Source organism: Phytophthora sojae (assembly GCF_000149755.1).
Source record: "Phytophthora sojae unplaced genomic scaffold PHYSOscaffold_2, whole genome shotgun sequence".
Taxonomy (NCBI): Eukaryota; Oomycota; class Peronosporomycetes; order Peronosporales; family Peronosporaceae; genus Phytophthora; species Phytophthora sojae.
In genome coordinates, this window is record NW_009258116.1 from 10,730,344 (window position 1) to 10,746,143 (window position 15,800).

The 15,800-nt window shown below is 56.4% G+C and overlaps 5 protein-coding genes across 5 annotated transcripts; all 5 read right to left on the bottom strand.

Moving 5' to 3' along the window:
- Positions 1-322: 322 nt before the first annotated feature.
- Positions 323-7,099, bottom strand: PHYSODRAFT_483048 (hypothetical protein; the record flags this gene model as incomplete). Its single annotated transcript, XM_009523177.1, has 1 exon — positions 323-7,099. One exon carries the CDS (start codon positions 7,097-7,099, stop codon positions 323-325), a length of 6,777 nt encoding a protein of 2,258 aa, XP_009521472.1.
- Positions 7,100-9,296: 2,197 nt separating this feature from the next.
- On the bottom strand, positions 9,297-11,231 carry PHYSODRAFT_482381 (hypothetical protein; the record flags this gene model as incomplete). The annotated part of the gene is made up of 1 exon (XM_009523178.1): positions 9,297-11,231. The coding sequence occupies one exon, from the start codon at positions 11,229-11,231 to the stop codon at positions 9,297-9,299; it is 1,935 nt and encodes a 644-aa protein (XP_009521473.1).
- Positions 11,232-11,752: 521 nt separating this feature from the next.
- PHYSODRAFT_484923 (hypothetical protein) lies at positions 11,753-13,252 on the bottom strand (the record flags this gene model as incomplete). The annotated part of the gene is made up of 3 exons (XM_009523179.1): positions 11,753-12,705; positions 12,778-13,018; positions 13,106-13,252. The coding sequence occupies 3 exons, from the start codon at positions 13,250-13,252 to the stop codon at positions 11,753-11,755; spliced, it is 1,341 nt and encodes a 446-aa protein (XP_009521474.1).
- A 79-nt stretch (positions 13,253-13,331) lies between these two features.
- On the bottom strand, positions 13,332-15,032 carry PHYSODRAFT_478619 (hypothetical protein; the record flags this gene model as incomplete). Its single annotated transcript, XM_009523180.1, has 3 exons — positions 13,332-14,488; positions 14,553-14,692; positions 14,770-15,032. The coding sequence occupies 3 exons, from the start codon at positions 15,030-15,032 to the stop codon at positions 13,332-13,334; spliced, it is 1,560 nt and encodes a 519-aa protein (XP_009521475.1).
- A 320-nt stretch (positions 15,033-15,352) lies between these two features.
- On the bottom strand, positions 15,353-15,727 carry PHYSODRAFT_327102 (hypothetical protein; the record flags this gene model as incomplete). The annotated part of the gene is made up of 1 exon (XM_009523181.1): positions 15,353-15,727. One exon carries the CDS (start codon positions 15,725-15,727, stop codon positions 15,353-15,355), a length of 375 nt encoding a protein of 124 aa, XP_009521476.1.
- Positions 15,728-15,800: the final 73 nt, after the last annotated feature.

Below are 15,800 nucleotides of genomic sequence, written 5' to 3' on the forward strand. Positions count from 1 at the left end.
AAAAACACCGACGAATAGCAGTCGGTCCTGCCTCGACGCCACTCGCCGCGCCACGAGGACTTCGACACTTTGGACACGCCGCTCAAACTCAAGAACGGCAGCTTCGCGGGGGGATCATTATCCTTCAAGCCCAAGAAATTCGCACTGCTACGATGTTTGTTCAGGAAGCACTTGTAATTGCAGATAACTTTTGTGCTCATCTGCTTGCCAACACTTGGAAGCTACGTTGACACACATCTGCATTTAGTATTGTCTGCCTATCCTATGCTACACTCGACATTTCGTGTCCACAAAGCTCGATCTAAGCCGGTCGGTAGGTCGGTCATGCCTGCGGCATGGGCTCGTCGCCCTGCGCTTGATTCTGCTGCTCCTGCTGCCGCTCGTTCTGCATTTGCCGGTATTGCTGGGTAACTGCAGCGCGGCGTCGGTCGTCCATGAGCTGTTGCTGGAGCTGCAGCTTGCGGACGTGCTCGCGCAGATCGTGGCAGCGCGGCACCTTGCACTCATATTGGCGGCACTGCCGCGCGTGCAACTGTAGAAGCGCCCATACGCGCCGACAGATCGTGCAGCCGCCGTACGCCCGCTGCTTGCACTGCGCTCCGTGCCGCATCAACTCCTTCATCTTCTCGCAGTTGGAAGAGCCACAGTTGCCGTCCGCACACGAGCTCGAGTGAACCAGCAGCTGCATGTGTAAGCGCACGTTCTTGGCACGCTGTTCGCGAAGCCGTCGCTGCTCTGCTGTAACTGTGGGTTTGGTCGGCATCGCCGGTGCTGAGCTGCCAGTCGGTACCTTCTCCAGCGGGTGCTCGTGCTTCTCCTTCGCGTAGCAGGCGTCGCACACGTCGAAGTCGGGGCAAGTGTGACAATGCCAGCGGTTGCCCTCGACAATGTCACGCGTGCACGCATTGCACTCATAAACGTACGCGTTCGGATTCGGGTTGCCCAGGTGATACAACGCCATCATAGAAGAGTGCTTGGCGCGCCGGAGCTCGTCGAACTGGTAGTGGTTGCCCTGGCACAGACTCAAAAAGGCCTGTCGCGTGTCAAAAAACTCGCTGTCGTTAATCTCGTCCGGATCCGTGCAGCGCTCTGGCAGCGCCACAGTCTCCTTGGCCAAAGCATTCAGCCGCGTCTGCAAGCGGTGGTGGGCTGCAGATGAACCTGCGACCGACACAACCTTCAGTTTCTGGTAGCACATATCGCACAGCGCAGTCTGCACCACCTTCGGATTCAGACCATGCTCCGTTTTCACGCTGTGATCGAGCCACAACGCACCCTGCACCACCGACGTGTTACACACGCGACAGCACGGCACCAGCTTCACCACCAGGAAGTCATCCTTCATCGGCTCGATCACCTCGCCCAGCTTGTGCATGAGTGGGTCCGACAGTTTCCGGTCAGGAGTGTCCAACGACTTCACTGTGAGCGTACGAGTGTTCACCGCGGAAGTCTCGTCGTGTCCATCGTCGCCCTCATCCTCATCACCCGATGCCTCTCCGCCAGATGCTGTCTTTCGGCGCTTCGGCTTCTTCGACTTGGACTTCTTGTTCGCCGCCTTCTTGGTGTCCGAGTTCTTGCGCTTGTGTGACTTGGAGCCCTTCTTGTTCACAATCTTCTTCGGCTTCTCAGCGTCTAACTTCTCGATCAAGTCTTCGGCCAGGCCGACCCAGTAGTCACCCTCGCAATACGGCAGCGCGCAAGGAGTGTTGTCGTTTCGCCAGTAGTCGTCGTACATGTTCGTGATTTGCCACACCACTCCTTCTTCCTCAGCCTTGACTAACATATCTACATACCAAGCGCGCAAACGGTCCGACTTGGGCGTCTTTTGCGACTCGGGGTGGCAGTACAAAATGTAGTCGTCACCCTTCAGAGGCGGACAAGCCCAAAGGTGGGCTGTGTGGAAGCCGCGCTGTTTGACAAAGTCGAAGTAGGCGATCAGCAGCTCGTGGTACACCTTCGTGCGAAGATGAGCCGGCTTGAAGTAGTTTACCGAGTCCAGATAGGAAATGTACACGCGGCGCGAATTGCAATCTGCCTCTTGCTCGTCGAACTCGTGAACGTACATGCCGAACAGTAAGACTGACACGCCGTCCAGTTCTTGAAACATACAGATACACTTGGACTTGAATCGGTGCTCGGATGTATACTTGTGCGAGTCCTTGTACCGCTGAAACATTTTATCACGCACCATCAGCTGCTTTTCAATGTTCGAAACCAAACGAACAGTGAGCCCCTCAGCAGTTTCGACGTCCTTCACATCGCGCTGCGTCCACTTGGCCTCGTCTTCCCTTTCGGCCTTTAGAGACTGCTGGATGCGGCGCTCGAGAAAATCTGACAGCTTCGTGCGCTGTAGATCTTTCGCACTGAACGCGTGTCGCCCGATTTTATATTTTTGTGGCTCGCTCTTTCGATGCTCCAGCAAACACTCGGGGCACAAAAACTCACTGCCCGGCGACGTTGTAATGGAATGCACCGTTCCCTTCGATCCGGATGATGATGAACTCTTCACAACCGTTGTGGTCGTAGTAGTGGATGCGGCGGATTTTGGCTTAGACGACGACGGCGAGGAAGCCGCATCACCGCTATCAATGGATTGGCCGCTCTCGGTCTTGACCAGTTGCGGCTTTTTCTCGCTGTCGATCTTGCCGTTGAAAAGAGCGCAAATCTGGTGCACCCAACGCTCACATTTGTCGCACTGGACCCACGGCTCCTCGTGAACTTCATCGTTCTTCTTGCGCGCGAGCTCGTTTTTCTTGTACTGGCGCCCTTCGTTGTGCTTAATACTATCCGGCAGGCCGCCGAAGCACTGGTGACAGCAGTGGTATTTGTTGTCAGCCGAAGTGTAGTAGTAGCAGTTCCGCCGAATTCGGCTATTGCACTCGCCGTTGCAATACAGCACAGCAGGCTCAAATACCATGCGCTCAATACCGCAGAGCCGACACGAGCTCTCCTTCGCACGCGCCGCCTTTTCATCCACATCAATTTCAGCCGCAACCTTGCGCATTTCGCCGTTGAAGTCTGATAGCATATCCTTCGCAAGACTGTACACGTCCTGGTCCTCGCTGTTGTACTGCATAGCGTTCTCAAACGTAGTGCGCACCTCATTAGCAAATTCATCCGTGTGCTTGTAAATACCGGCTTCGAGTTTCTTCTTCACGGTTCCCAGGTCCATCGGCTTTCGAATAATCTTAAAGTAGTTCGGAATATTGAGCGCCACCGGATCCACCGGCGTGTTGAACACCCATCCAAATTTGTGGTCCATCATACCCTTCAGAATCACTTCGAGTTTTTTCTTCAGATTCGCAGGAGACACTGTGGCGTTGTAGTACTTCACCAGTGAGTCGATGTGAGAAGCAAGGTCCTCATTACTCAGTTCATTCAGCACCGACATCGGCACCTCTGAAGAAGCGGGCGGTGCCGGTGCGGCCGCACCTGCCGCAGTTGAGTTCGTATCGCTTGTTAACGCTTTCGGTGTACCGACTGCACCCGCTGGAAGAGGCAAGTTGGAGCTAGCATCCATTCGACGATGCTCCACCATCATCGCGTTCAACTTGGAATTGTTCATCGTAAGCGGGTTGATGGCCACTTCTTCCTTCACAGCCGGCGCAGCAGATTGATTAGAAGTCGCCGCCGATCCTGTTCCCGTCGCATCAGGTTTCGCCTGGGCTTCTTGTTTAATCATGACACCGGAAGATGTTGACCCCATCTGCAAATTAACTGCCTTGCCGTTTTGCTGCGTTGGTGCTTGATTCTGGCCATACATTTGCCCTTGTGCGTGGTTCATCGTCAGCTCTGGCCGACCGCCCATCGCATTATTGTTCATGGGTTGCTGCGGAGCCGTTAATGTGTCCAATGGAGCCGCCACTGAAACGGGGGTCGCGGTTGTATCCTGCAGGTCCATCGGCATTTCCAAAGGTTTTCCCGCGACAGTAAGATTGCCTTCAACCTTTGTGGGGACATCCACATCTTCCTCGCCCAACAGGTCATCGGGGGACGGCTTGGATGGCATTCCAGGGGCGGGAGCCGTCGGAGTTTGCATGTGCTGAGGCTGGTTCAGCTGCTGCATCTGAGCAGGCATCGGAATGGGCTGCATCGCGCTTGCCGAACCGTTGGGAATTACCTGAGCCGGCATCATACCATTCAGCGTAGACATTGCTGTCGAGGCATTTCGCTCGTCAATCACATGCTTCACGATGTTCCGCTGACTTCTGCATTGCTTGAACTTCGCATCCAGTTGCTTGAGCATCACGCGCTTCTCCTGAACCTGAGCTTCGTACTGGGATTTCTGCATTGGGTCTTGTGTCGAGTTCGACAGGTGCAGCAGCTGCCGGCACTCGTTCATAATAGCGTTCATGCGAGCACGAATCTCTTCGACCCACTTCTCCAGCTTTAAGCAATGCCCTGTCAGTTGCTCGAGAGAACGCCCTGCCAGTTTCTGCTTAATGAGCTGAAGCTGTCGCTGGTCATCAGGGACAAGGTTCGTAGGTTGTCCCGGAGTGTTCTCCGCCTTCACAGATCCTTGCTGTCCCATCATACCGTTTGACCCGACACCAGCAGGGCTAGCTTGAGGTGTCGGCATCGAGGCAGAACGGTTCGGCATCGTCATTCCCATTGAGTTCATATTGGCGCCCATCGGAGTGAGATGATTAGCAGTTTGTCCAGCGTTCTGCTGCGGTTGCTGGTAGCTCATTGCCCCAGCATTTCCGTTGTTCTGGGGCTGCTGCAAGTGCGCGGGCATGGCCAACGGCATCGGTTGCGGCTGCTGAGGCTGCGGCTGAGGCTGGGACTGAGTCTGTTGCATTTGCTGCTGTTGCATTTCCTGTTGCTTCTTCATCGCAATCATGCGCTGCCGCCGCTGACTCGCCGCAATAATTTGCTGGAGCGCGCGGTCTGCGTCCAGCATCAGAGCACCACTCTTTTCCTTCACTTCGACAGGATATCGGACCACCTGGCACACGAGACACTTGGCATTCGTGCACTGCTGGAAGTGCGACAACACGTACTTCGACGAAATGCAGTGACTGTAGGAGCACGCATTTGTCTGTCGACACACACCCATATGGGCCCAGAGACGCTTCATCTCGCCACAGCTCGGGGTAGTCGTGCACGTGCCCTCGGGTGACTTGCACCACATAGCGTGCCGCAGCAACAATAATCGCTGTTGCTGGCGTTGCAACACTTCCTTGGATCCGGCAGTTTTTACATCGTCTCGGACCATGAGGCGCAACTTGTTGTGGTACTCCGTGGTCTGGCTCGGGTCCAACGCTGATGTTACTTCCTGCGCGCGAGCCTTAAATTGCCAAATAATCTGGGCCGACTTATTACGCGCAGCCGAAGCAGGCGAATTTGCTGCGCTCCCACTCGCATTGGCGCCAGCAACCGGAGTGCCTTGGACTCCATTCTGCCCAGCGAGAGGTGTGCCACTCATGGAAGAACGATCCGTCACAGTTGAATTCATCATCGAAGGCGTCATCGAAGGTGTTGACTGCATCCTTGACTGCGCTTGGGCCGTCTCGGTCTTCACCGGAGTATTCACCTGCAAAGGCGGGTCCTGAAGCTCGGGTGGCATTTGAATCGCTTGAGCGGCCAGATTTTTCGAATCGGTGCTAGCCCCGTTCACTGCAGCAGCAACGGCTTGAGCACCGGGAAATGGAATCGGTGCTCCAGTCGACGCGGTGCTTGCTTGTCCTGGAGTCCCAGCGGGGGCATGATTCGGAGCACCAGGCTGCCGCATAGCATTAGCTCCGATACTGCGCTGGTGGGTCTGCGCGCTACGCACGATGCTACGCAATCGCGACTGGAGCGTGCTCGTGTTGGCGTATTCCTCACGGGACGCGGCAATTCGGTAGCACTCATCTTCAAGGCGGTGTGCCATCTCTGGCAGCTTCTGCAGCCAATTCGCTGGTGCGTTCGACCGCTGGTTCTGAAGTACGCGCATTATGTGGTTCAGCATCTCTTTGCGCAAAGCTTGGTCAGCAGACGACTGCCACGTAGGTCGCGTTCCGCCTGCAGCAGATCCGGTGTTCTGGCTTGAAGCTTGAGCTTGCGTCCGAGCAGCATTCGCGTTCGCGTTGGCATTCATAGTTGGGTTGCCTCCGCTCAGTTGTCTCTGCGCACCCATTTGAGGCGGCATCTGTCCTGCTGCGAGCATTTGCTGCTGCTGCTGCTTCTGCTGCGCGGCCTGTTGCTGAGCTGCTTGTTGCTGCTGCGCCTGCTGAGTAGTGTTGTTCTTCTGCGCCTGTTGCTGCTGGGCCAAGCGCTGACGCTCGAGCAATGCCTTCTGCTGCTGTTGTTGTTGCTGTTGTTGCTGACGCTGCAAGTTGAGTCGCTGCTGGTGCATCATCTGCATGTAGTGCTGCTGCTGCATCTGCTGCGGCATGTAGTAGGATCCCTGCGGGTTCATCATGTTCATCTGCTGCTGCATGTTGTTGAACATCATCTGGCTGGCGTCGTTCATGCCGAAGCTGTTGCCGCTCATATCCATGCCCATGCTGTTCATCCCCATGCCCATGCCCATGTTATTCATCCCCATGTTCATGCTCATCGAGTTCATGTCCAAGCCCATGCCGTTGCCAGCAGCAGTAGCAGTGTTGTTGTTGCTGTTGTTGTTCCCCATGGCGCTGCTGGTCGTTGTCGAGTTCATGAAGTTCATCACGTCCAGTCCCCCAGACGACGAAGCGGTCGTGCTGTTGTTCGAAAGCGGCTCTGCAGCCAGCGATGCCGGGAACGGGATGGCGTCCGCCGTCGAGGGCATGGGCGCCGACGACGCGGTCATCATGGCCGACGACGTATCCACCATCATGCTGCTACTGCTGCTGCTCGGGCCGCTGCTCGCCGCCGTCGTGGGCGAGTTGAGCTCGTCCGGGAAGTCAATGAGCCCCGCGGAGGATGCGCCCGAGTTGCCGCCAAGCATGAGCGACGAGTCCGACATGAGGTTCATGCCGCCGCTGAAGTCCAGCCCGCTGGACAGGTCCATGCCGCCCATTCCGCCGGCGTTCACGTTGCCTCCGCCGCCGCCTAGATTGAACTGGTTCATGAACCGGTTGTCGCCGTTCATGTTCATGCCAAAGTCCCCCACAAATGCGTGCGAGGAGTCCATCGCGGCCTAAAAATCGATAGTCTGCGGCTGTGGGGCATATAGACACGTCAGTGCGGACTCGTCGGGGGCAGTAGGAGCAGTACAAACTGGTGCGCAGTGTGGCGCAGCGCCTCACCTGTCCAACGAAGCCGGAAGACGAGCCCTTATAACGCTGGGAGCTCCTCTGGGCCAAGACGCCTATTCCTCGTCCTCTGGTCGAGGCGACGCGCGCGGACGAGCACAGCGCGCGCTGTAGGGACGGTCTGGAGACGCGGACGCCACGAGACGAGAGAGCAAAGAGTCGCGAGGCGGGTGGGCGCACAGGGACGCGGAGGATGGAGCGCTCGGACGCGTGTCAGGGTCGAGCTGCGCCTGCTTTCCTCGCTCTGAGCTGGAGCTTTTCTTTTTCTCACTGATGTAGTCTGTGAGCAGGCCACAAGGGGCGGCGCTAGCAGGGTTTCAGACTGGGGGCTATGGCATCAGTAGTTTCTAGAAAGGCATGGTTTCAGAAACTGCATTTTATGTCATTTCCCGATTCTTATGGTCCTACAAATGTAGTTATGTAATAAAAATTATTACATAAACACTGTATAGTAAGTAATTACGAATGTAGCCATACACGTTACGGAAATGTGTACACTGACCGCTTGCGAAGCGAAATTTTGAGCTGACCTGGCGGACAGAGACGAGAGGATCAGTGCCCGCACTGAAAGTCTCTTAACGCGTTTGACGCGACGATGTGTGCAGGCAAAAAGCGGAAGCCTTAAGTGCTGCTAGACGTTACGACTTGCAGCCTCTTAGTAAGACGTTTTCGAGTCGCTATTGGCGCCGAGGGCGCTAAAAGTGACACGAGGTCGGCTGATCGCGTTTAACATCGTGGTGCGGTTCCCACCGAAGCTGCGCGCCGCGTCAGCTTACCGCACAGCGTTATCCTAGCCGCTGTACCTACCGTACCCGATGTACACTGGGTGTGACAGTCGTCCACGTGATTGCGGTGCTGCTGCGATCAGTGGGTCGGTGGGTCGGTGGGTGGCGGATGTTTACCATCGTCCGTCCATGTTGAACAGCATCAGCCAGGTCAACGGGGTCAATGTGGGTGGGGCGGGAAGAGGTCTTCGATGATCTTCGACGATCGCACAACGCGCTGTTCGTTGACATGCTGAGCGGATACCATGCCGGCGCTCCATTTTCATCTGCCGACTTAATCAGACCGCAACGGTCAGCGTCTTATTCGGCGCCCGGAAGATCTTGTGGTGGTCGTGAGCAATCGTCTCAGCCACTTCGGTGGTGCTCCTGCTGCTAATACTGTATTCGGTGTTGCTGCCAATGCTGCGCGCGTGTTGCGTCGTGGGTGCCTACCGGTCATGTTCATCGTGTAGAAATGAGCAGCCGCTAATCAGACGCGAATGGTGCTTCAAACGTTACTAATTGATTTGGCCAAACAAGGGCAGGTGCAAGGCTGCAAGCATCGCTACCAATCGCTCTCTACACTTTGCGTATTTGCCTCGGAGGAGAACTTGATGCGTGTCAAAATGATCACGAGCTGCATTGCCCTTTGCTGATCATACAAGTCGACGTGACAAAGTGCAACGAGTCAGTCCGCCCTGCGGTTAGGGTAAATCGGGTTCAACGTCTGACTCTCCACCTTGGCGATCTTTGGCGGACACCACCCAAAATGAGGTTGACGCTAGTCGCACAGCCCGAAGGCTTCTTGAAGCGCCGAGCCCACGTCCGATTTGATTCTTAGCGATCGCGCACCAACGCAACGCTAGCGAGCGAAACGATCAGTTGGTCGGGTCGTCTTGTCGTGGGGATGTTGCCGGCGGTCTCCTCGAAAGTCGCACGGTCTCCGCTGATCGACCCCGAGCTCGCCAAGTGGTTTCGCTACGTGTACACACTCCCTTCGCAACGCACAGTCACGCTGGGCCAGGCTGGCTGCACTCCGCAAACACATGCGTCATCTACCACTACATGTACAGTAGTTACTACAGTATTGCGCAGAGTCCTTCGGTTGTTCAAAAGTTACGAGTGCTACAGCCACGGTACATGAAGTCCTTACTAGTACAGGTACCAAATTCAATCGCCACAACTGCATACCGTTTGCGCTTCACGTCGCCGCGAAATACTTTGGTTTGCAGAGTACTGTAGTGTACTGTATTCAGTCTGACAGTGGTCGGTCTACTGTTCGAAAAAAACTGCAACTATATGACCATCACTCCTAGTTGAGCACCGCCGAGCGCGCGCCGGCGTTGGTGGAGGTCGCGCCCTTGGCGCTCTTGAGCCAGCAGGTGCCGCCGTTGTAGTTGGTCCACGTGTAGACCTTGCACGCGCCGGTGGTCTGGCAGATGGAGCAGCAGCCCTCGGCCGAGCTGCTCCTGGCGCTGCCCACGTCGTTGCCCGCGTAGTCGACGTTCTCCTCGATCTTGCCGCAGCTGGCGCCCTGCGCGGGCTTCTGCACGGCCCAGGCGCTGCCGACGCCGCCCGCGGCGATGTAGCTGGCGGCCTGGCCACCAGCCTCGCGCCCGATGTACGTGATGAAGCCGAAGGGGTTCACCGTGCCGTCGCGCATGGCGCTGGCGTCCGCGACGAAGATGTTGCTCGTGCCCAGCACGCGCAGCTTGTTGTCCGCGCAGCGCTTGGATCCAGAGGACGCGTCAGTCGACGCGAAGCAGCTGCCTCCGAAGTGCTGCGTGGCCTGGCCGGCGTTGGCGGCCACCCACTTGGCCACACCGGCGGCGTCCGAGCCGCCGGACAGGAACGTGGCGCCCTGGGCCGTCATGGCGCTCACCACGTGCTGAGCGTACTGCTGCATCGCCACCAAGTCGCGGTTCGTGCCGAAGAAGGGCGTGCCTTCCTTGAACGCGTGCCAGGCGCCGTTGCCGTCGAAGCCCGAAGCTGCGCGGCCCTCGGGGTTGTTCACGTACAACGCGATCGTGAGCGCGTCGTCGCGCTTGGAGAACTCGCCGAAGCCGTGGGTCAGCACCGTGGTCTGGAAATCGTACGCGCGGCCCTGCACGTTGAAGTTTTCGTAGCCGATGAGCACCGGGCCGGAGCTGCTCCACGGGCCAGTGGCGTTCTTGTTCATGTACTGGTCAATGGCCCACGACGGGTGGTCTGTGTAGCGGAAGGTCTTCATGTCCGGGTGCGAGAAGGAGGCGAAGACGACGTTAGTGTCGAAGAGGTTGCGACCGACGTACGGGTTTGTGATCAACTCACCCTGCGAGAGGCCGGTGAAGTTGCTGTTGCCCTTGAGCAGGCTGAGCTGGTCGGCAGGGCCGATGCCACTCTGGATGAGCACCTTGGGCGTGCCCAGCGCGCCGGCAGCCATGATGACCGTACCGCGCTTCGAGAGCTGAGCCTTGTTGGCGCCGTACACGACGCCCGTAGCCTTCCCAGCCGAGTGTAAGACGTAGTCGACCTTGGTGTCCGTAACGAGCTTCACGTTGGGGCGCTTGCTCATAGCACCCCAGAAAGAGTTGGCGGGGGTGTTGCGGCGGCCGTTCTTGAAGGCAAACGGAGCGTGGCCGAAGGTCTTGTGCTTGTTGTTGCGTGCTGCAACGTCGTTGAGCGTCTTCTCAGTGTAACCTTGGGCCAGGAATGCCTTGGCCACAACCTTGTAGCCCTCCTGCGTGTACCACTGGCCATCCGTCGAAGGCTTGTCCGTGTGGCCCTGCAGCTTCTCGTTCTCGTCCATCTTGGCGACCATGGATTCCGCCGTAAACGGCCACTGCATGTTGGTCACGTACTCGTTCGGGGGCCGGAAGTAAAGCGCGGCATTGATCGACGAGCAGCCGCCGACGAGCTTGCCGAGCCACAGGTAGGTATCGCTGACCCAGTCCACACGGTACTGCGAGTACTTGGAGTTGTAGATGGTGCCTTCGTATTCGCCAGGGATGTCGAACGTCGCGAGACCCTTGCCGGTGGCGTAGTCCGGGCTCACAGTGCCGCCGGTAGCAGCAAGGGACTTGGGGCCAGCCTCGACGATCAGCACGGAGACACTCGGGTCACGCGAGAGGAACTCGGCTGCAGCAAGTCCACCAGGTCCACTGCCAACAACAATAGCGTCGTACGTCGACTGCGCGTCCACGACGAGACTGGAAGACGCGAACGCAAGCAGCGCGCAGGCCCACAGGTACGGCTTGCCTCCGAACATACTTGACACGGATACGCGACTTGACTTTCGTGGTACCCGACGAGGTGTCGTGTGGTATTGGGAGACGTTGCTTAGCTTAGCAGAAGCAAAACGAGTTGTGAAGACACAGTTGTCTGCTGCCGGCTGCTGGGAGTTTATGCCAAGGCTCAGCCTTGACTCGTTTATTGTTTGGCAGAGCTTGCACACCAAGCCTACGATTTGTCGGCATTCACAATGGAACGGCTGGCAGCCCCATCCGGGGATTCCGTTGTTGGCAACTTGGTATCGCGCGATTCGACGTTGCAAACTACGAACAGCATGCTGGCGCTGTGATTCACAGCGCAGTCACAGTGAAGGCGCGGAGCTCTGCGCGTCTGCGACCTGCAGCAGATGACCGTTTCCGAGCGTGTGTGGGAGTGTGGTCGAGGATCGGGCGTTCGTGTCTTGATCTTCGGGAGTTCGTGCCACGCCACAACTCCGAAATGGAAAACACATTCAGGTCTGACTCCTTCACCCACAAGATGAGGCCGGATGCTTTTTGATTATTGTTCACGCTTGTCCGGGGTCAACACGAGCGCTCCCCATTCCCACTCCGTCTCCCAGCGCCAATTACTCCACTCCCACAAACGTCGTTCCGGCGGCAGCTCTGCTACGTAGACGGCATATAGTTGTTGCAGTTGAGTCAACTGTCTGCGAGGCACCAAAGCTGCAATCCGAGCTTGCACCTTGGCGCTAGTCCATGATACAGGGGCATTCCAGTACTCTTCAATGAGCTGGTCAAAGAATTGGCGCTCTTCTTCAGTTGTGGGGCGATGTTGCATGCGCGAATCCTGCATCACTTGGCGCGAGCGCAGCAGCTCATTGCCTTCGCGCTCTTCGTGATCCGTAGCGCTTTCGAGCAGTGCGTACAGTTGCTTGGCACGGGTCGTCCATGCATCTAGGAGGAGTTCGAGAAAGGCGTCGCCATCAATTTTTCGATGGGCATTCAGCAGTGTATTCCGTGACGCTGTGGCCAACGTGAGCGCGCGCTCCTGGAGCTCCTCACAAACGCCAGCAGGCCATGAACTATCCACACGCAGCTCCGTGCACGGCGTCAACCAGAACCGGAAGTTCCAGTAGAAATTGTCTCGGAAGAGGTCGCCAATGACCTGTTGAGCCACATTCTGCGCGATCCCAACGTTGTGAAAGACAACATCAGCTAGCGGGATGGCTGTCGCGATCTCCTCGATTCGTGCAGTGTTTGCACCGGAAGCACCGACACTGGCAGCGATCTTACTCCGGTACAGGTTTTCCAAGATGTGAAGGAAAACCTTGATCTTCTCAGGAGGATTAAACTTGTCATCGATGCCACAGAGCGACCCGAATACCCGAACGCGGGCGTGATTTGGAGCGGCGTGCAGCACGGTGGATACTGTGCTGTGCAGTTGATCAACCGCCAAGCGCCGATTTGACGCTCGCTGCGACAGGAAGCGCACGACGAACTCGGGGAAGCTTTCTTGAAAACTTGTTCCGCTTGCTGTGCTCCCGCTAGTGGCCCCGTCAAGCGAAGTGTCGACGCCTGAGGCACCCTCTACTTCGCTAAAAATCCGCTGCTCGTACATGTCCACGATCAAGGCCATGAGCAGTGTTGCGTGCATTCGCCGGTCGGGCTTCTTGGATGTGCTCATGCTGCTTGACACACCTCCAGGACCTCCCTTGCCGCTGACGTGCTGTTGTTGCTTGTACTGCAACAACGGATTCGTCACTTGCCGCCGCCAAATCCGAACACGTTTGCAGCACTGATTCAGTCTTTCCAAGCGCACGATGTCCTCCTCGTGTGCAGGGGGCACTGGTAGTGCGGCCAGAGTTTTCGGTGAGTTCGTATTCGAGGTTCGCGGTCGAGTTGAAGGGACAACCGTCGCGTCCGATCCAGCAATCGTACGAAAAAGTTCCTTCTCAGCGCGAAAGTGCTCCCGAAATGTCTGCGACGTCTGAACCAGCGAGTTCTTGAGACGGACATGGCTTACTTCTGCTTGCGCGCGGGTCAGCGTGTCGAGGGTCATGATTCTGTGGAGCAAACTTCAGACTGACAAGAAGCGAGTGATGAAGCATGCACCAAGATGTATTTGTCGATCAGGGACGCTATTTTTGCGGATCCAAAAAAACTGCTTGGGAACTCACTGAATCTTTCGTGCCAATTTCACGCAGTTCTGCGATTTTGCGGTAGTGGTAGGTGTACGAGTAGCCGTTTTCCACGCGAAATACCAGGTAGTATATGTCCTCTCCGCTAAAATCGTCATCGACAACCCGAGCTTTCACCATGTCGCCGTCGTTAAGCCATCGACCCACCCACGGATCCTCTTGGGCATCATACGAAATACGTCGACCATCTTCAAGCAGGCCGTTCACAAGGACACGCCCAGAGGGCTCCACCACCAGCTCAGACGCAGCATTGCCTCGGTTGTCAGGCGCACGGGCATCACTGTAGCTTGTATCGCACATGATCACGTCTTCAAATGTCACTGCATTGCTATTGCGATCAGTAGCGCAGGTTCCTTCTTGTTGCTGATGCTGTCTGACAACGGTCGGACAATTGCCGTGAGGTGTATGTCCGATGATCACTCGTCGGATGCCACTTTCAGATAACAAGGACGCAATTTCCTCCGGCACTGGCGTTGGCATACCCGATGGCAGAAGGTGGCGCCCCATGACAACACTCCCCGTGTAATCTGGCAACACATATTTGAGGAGTTCATTCCCGCCACGTGTAGCGCGATCTTCATTCCACGTCGGGTGTTCAATCCACTCTCGAACTTGACTCCGGTACCAGGCGTTCAATTTGTCAACCCACTCAGAAACCGATTCAAATCGCTTCGACGGTTGGTCCGGCACACGCCCAAGTGCCGACAAACCGGCGGGTCCGTCGCCATTGATGATACCTCCGTGCACAAACAGCGTCTGGTGCGTCACGAAAGCCAAGCTGCCATGTAGCAAGTAATCCCGCAACACCCCTCCTTCTTCCACACTGTCCATATAAGACTTCACGACGGCGTCGTCTGTCACCTCGTTCCGGTCTCCAACTGCTTGACGCAAGCTCAATTCAGCCCGTCGGCGCTCGAAGTCCCCCTGCGCCCCCATGGTGTGCTCCAACATCCATTTCAGCCTGTTCACCTTGGAGTTCACCGCTTCCAGTTCGTCGTCACCAGCCTCCTCATCTCCTTTCTCCAACTGACCACCCAGAAACTTCTTCAACGTAAAACGCTTGTCCTTGGGCACCCACGTCGGGCCCTCCAGAATTTCTACCCAAACAATTAAGTTTAGTAACAACACTCATATCATCCAAGCCCTCAAAAAGGCGCCTACCTTTGGCCATAGATTGCAGGTCCATCTCCGAGTCGTGGAGCTCCGACGTGAGCCGCATCTTGTTCACGTCGCGGTTGCCCACGAGCAGCACGACGCGCTCCGGATGACGCTTTTTAAGCCTCACGAGCTGCTCGTAGCACCTAAAAACGCGTCCAGCATTATAATAATGAGCACCTGCAGCACTTATTGTCTAGGAGTTATGCTATTTACACCGTACTTGAGTGTGTGGTCTCCTTTATCCCCCGCGTCGCCTCCGAACACCAAGAGGCAGTCGTCTTTCAGCTCCAGCGTCTCGTCCTGGCCGCTGGTCGTCAGCTGCAGACACGACGACTGCCGCGCCACGTTGCGCACGTAGTCCCAATTGCCCTCCACGTCCGTGAGCAGCGCCACGCGCAGCGAAGAGGTGGCGGCTGAAGTAGACATCCGCATCCAGGCCGGGAGTCCCAGCAAGATCAAGATCCACGTCAAATGCCGCTGCATGATTGACTAAAATCTATTTTGACCAATGAACGAAAACTTTCGTCAAAAAACAACTTTTCGGTAACCTTTTTATATTTCGATTCCAATATTGAAATACCACGGATGTGGTCATGTAAGGAAGTTATCGCTTGCTAGAAATGCATGATTCCGACTCGGTCTTGGAAGGATAACGCTATCCTTCTGTGGGGATAACGCTATCCCCACAAGCTATTCGGAAATTGCTGTGTGGCTCTCTCCAGAGTATTCGAATGAGGACGTGGCACGTAGACGCGTGCGATCGGCAGCGAATTTGGCACTCCAACGGCGATGATGCGCTGGATCTACGGCTCGAATTCCAGAATTCGCAGCATATACGTCACTTGGCCCAACTGCTCTTGCGAGCATGGAAGACACGTGGTGTCAAGACGATCATCAGCTCCTGGAGCTCGCGCATACTCCAGCACGGCTTCCTTGAAGTTCTGCACATTCACCGCGCCAGGAAGATCAAGCGGATTGGCTGGTAGTGGCTCACCTCCTGGAGCAACCGCTTGCGCTTGAGCCACATGAATAGCCCGAACGAAGACTTCCACGTTCTGCCAGCCAAATATCACGGGCGGCTCCTCTTCCACGTGAGCAGCGAGCTCCATGATCTTGTCGTAGAGGTGTTCCTCTCCATTCGCCTTTAACACATCTTCGAGCAGAGCAGAATCGTTCATGGCGTCGATCGCGCTACACACTTCTTCACCGAGCTCCGAAACCGAAGGAACAGGCGCCACTGAGTCCCAGGAA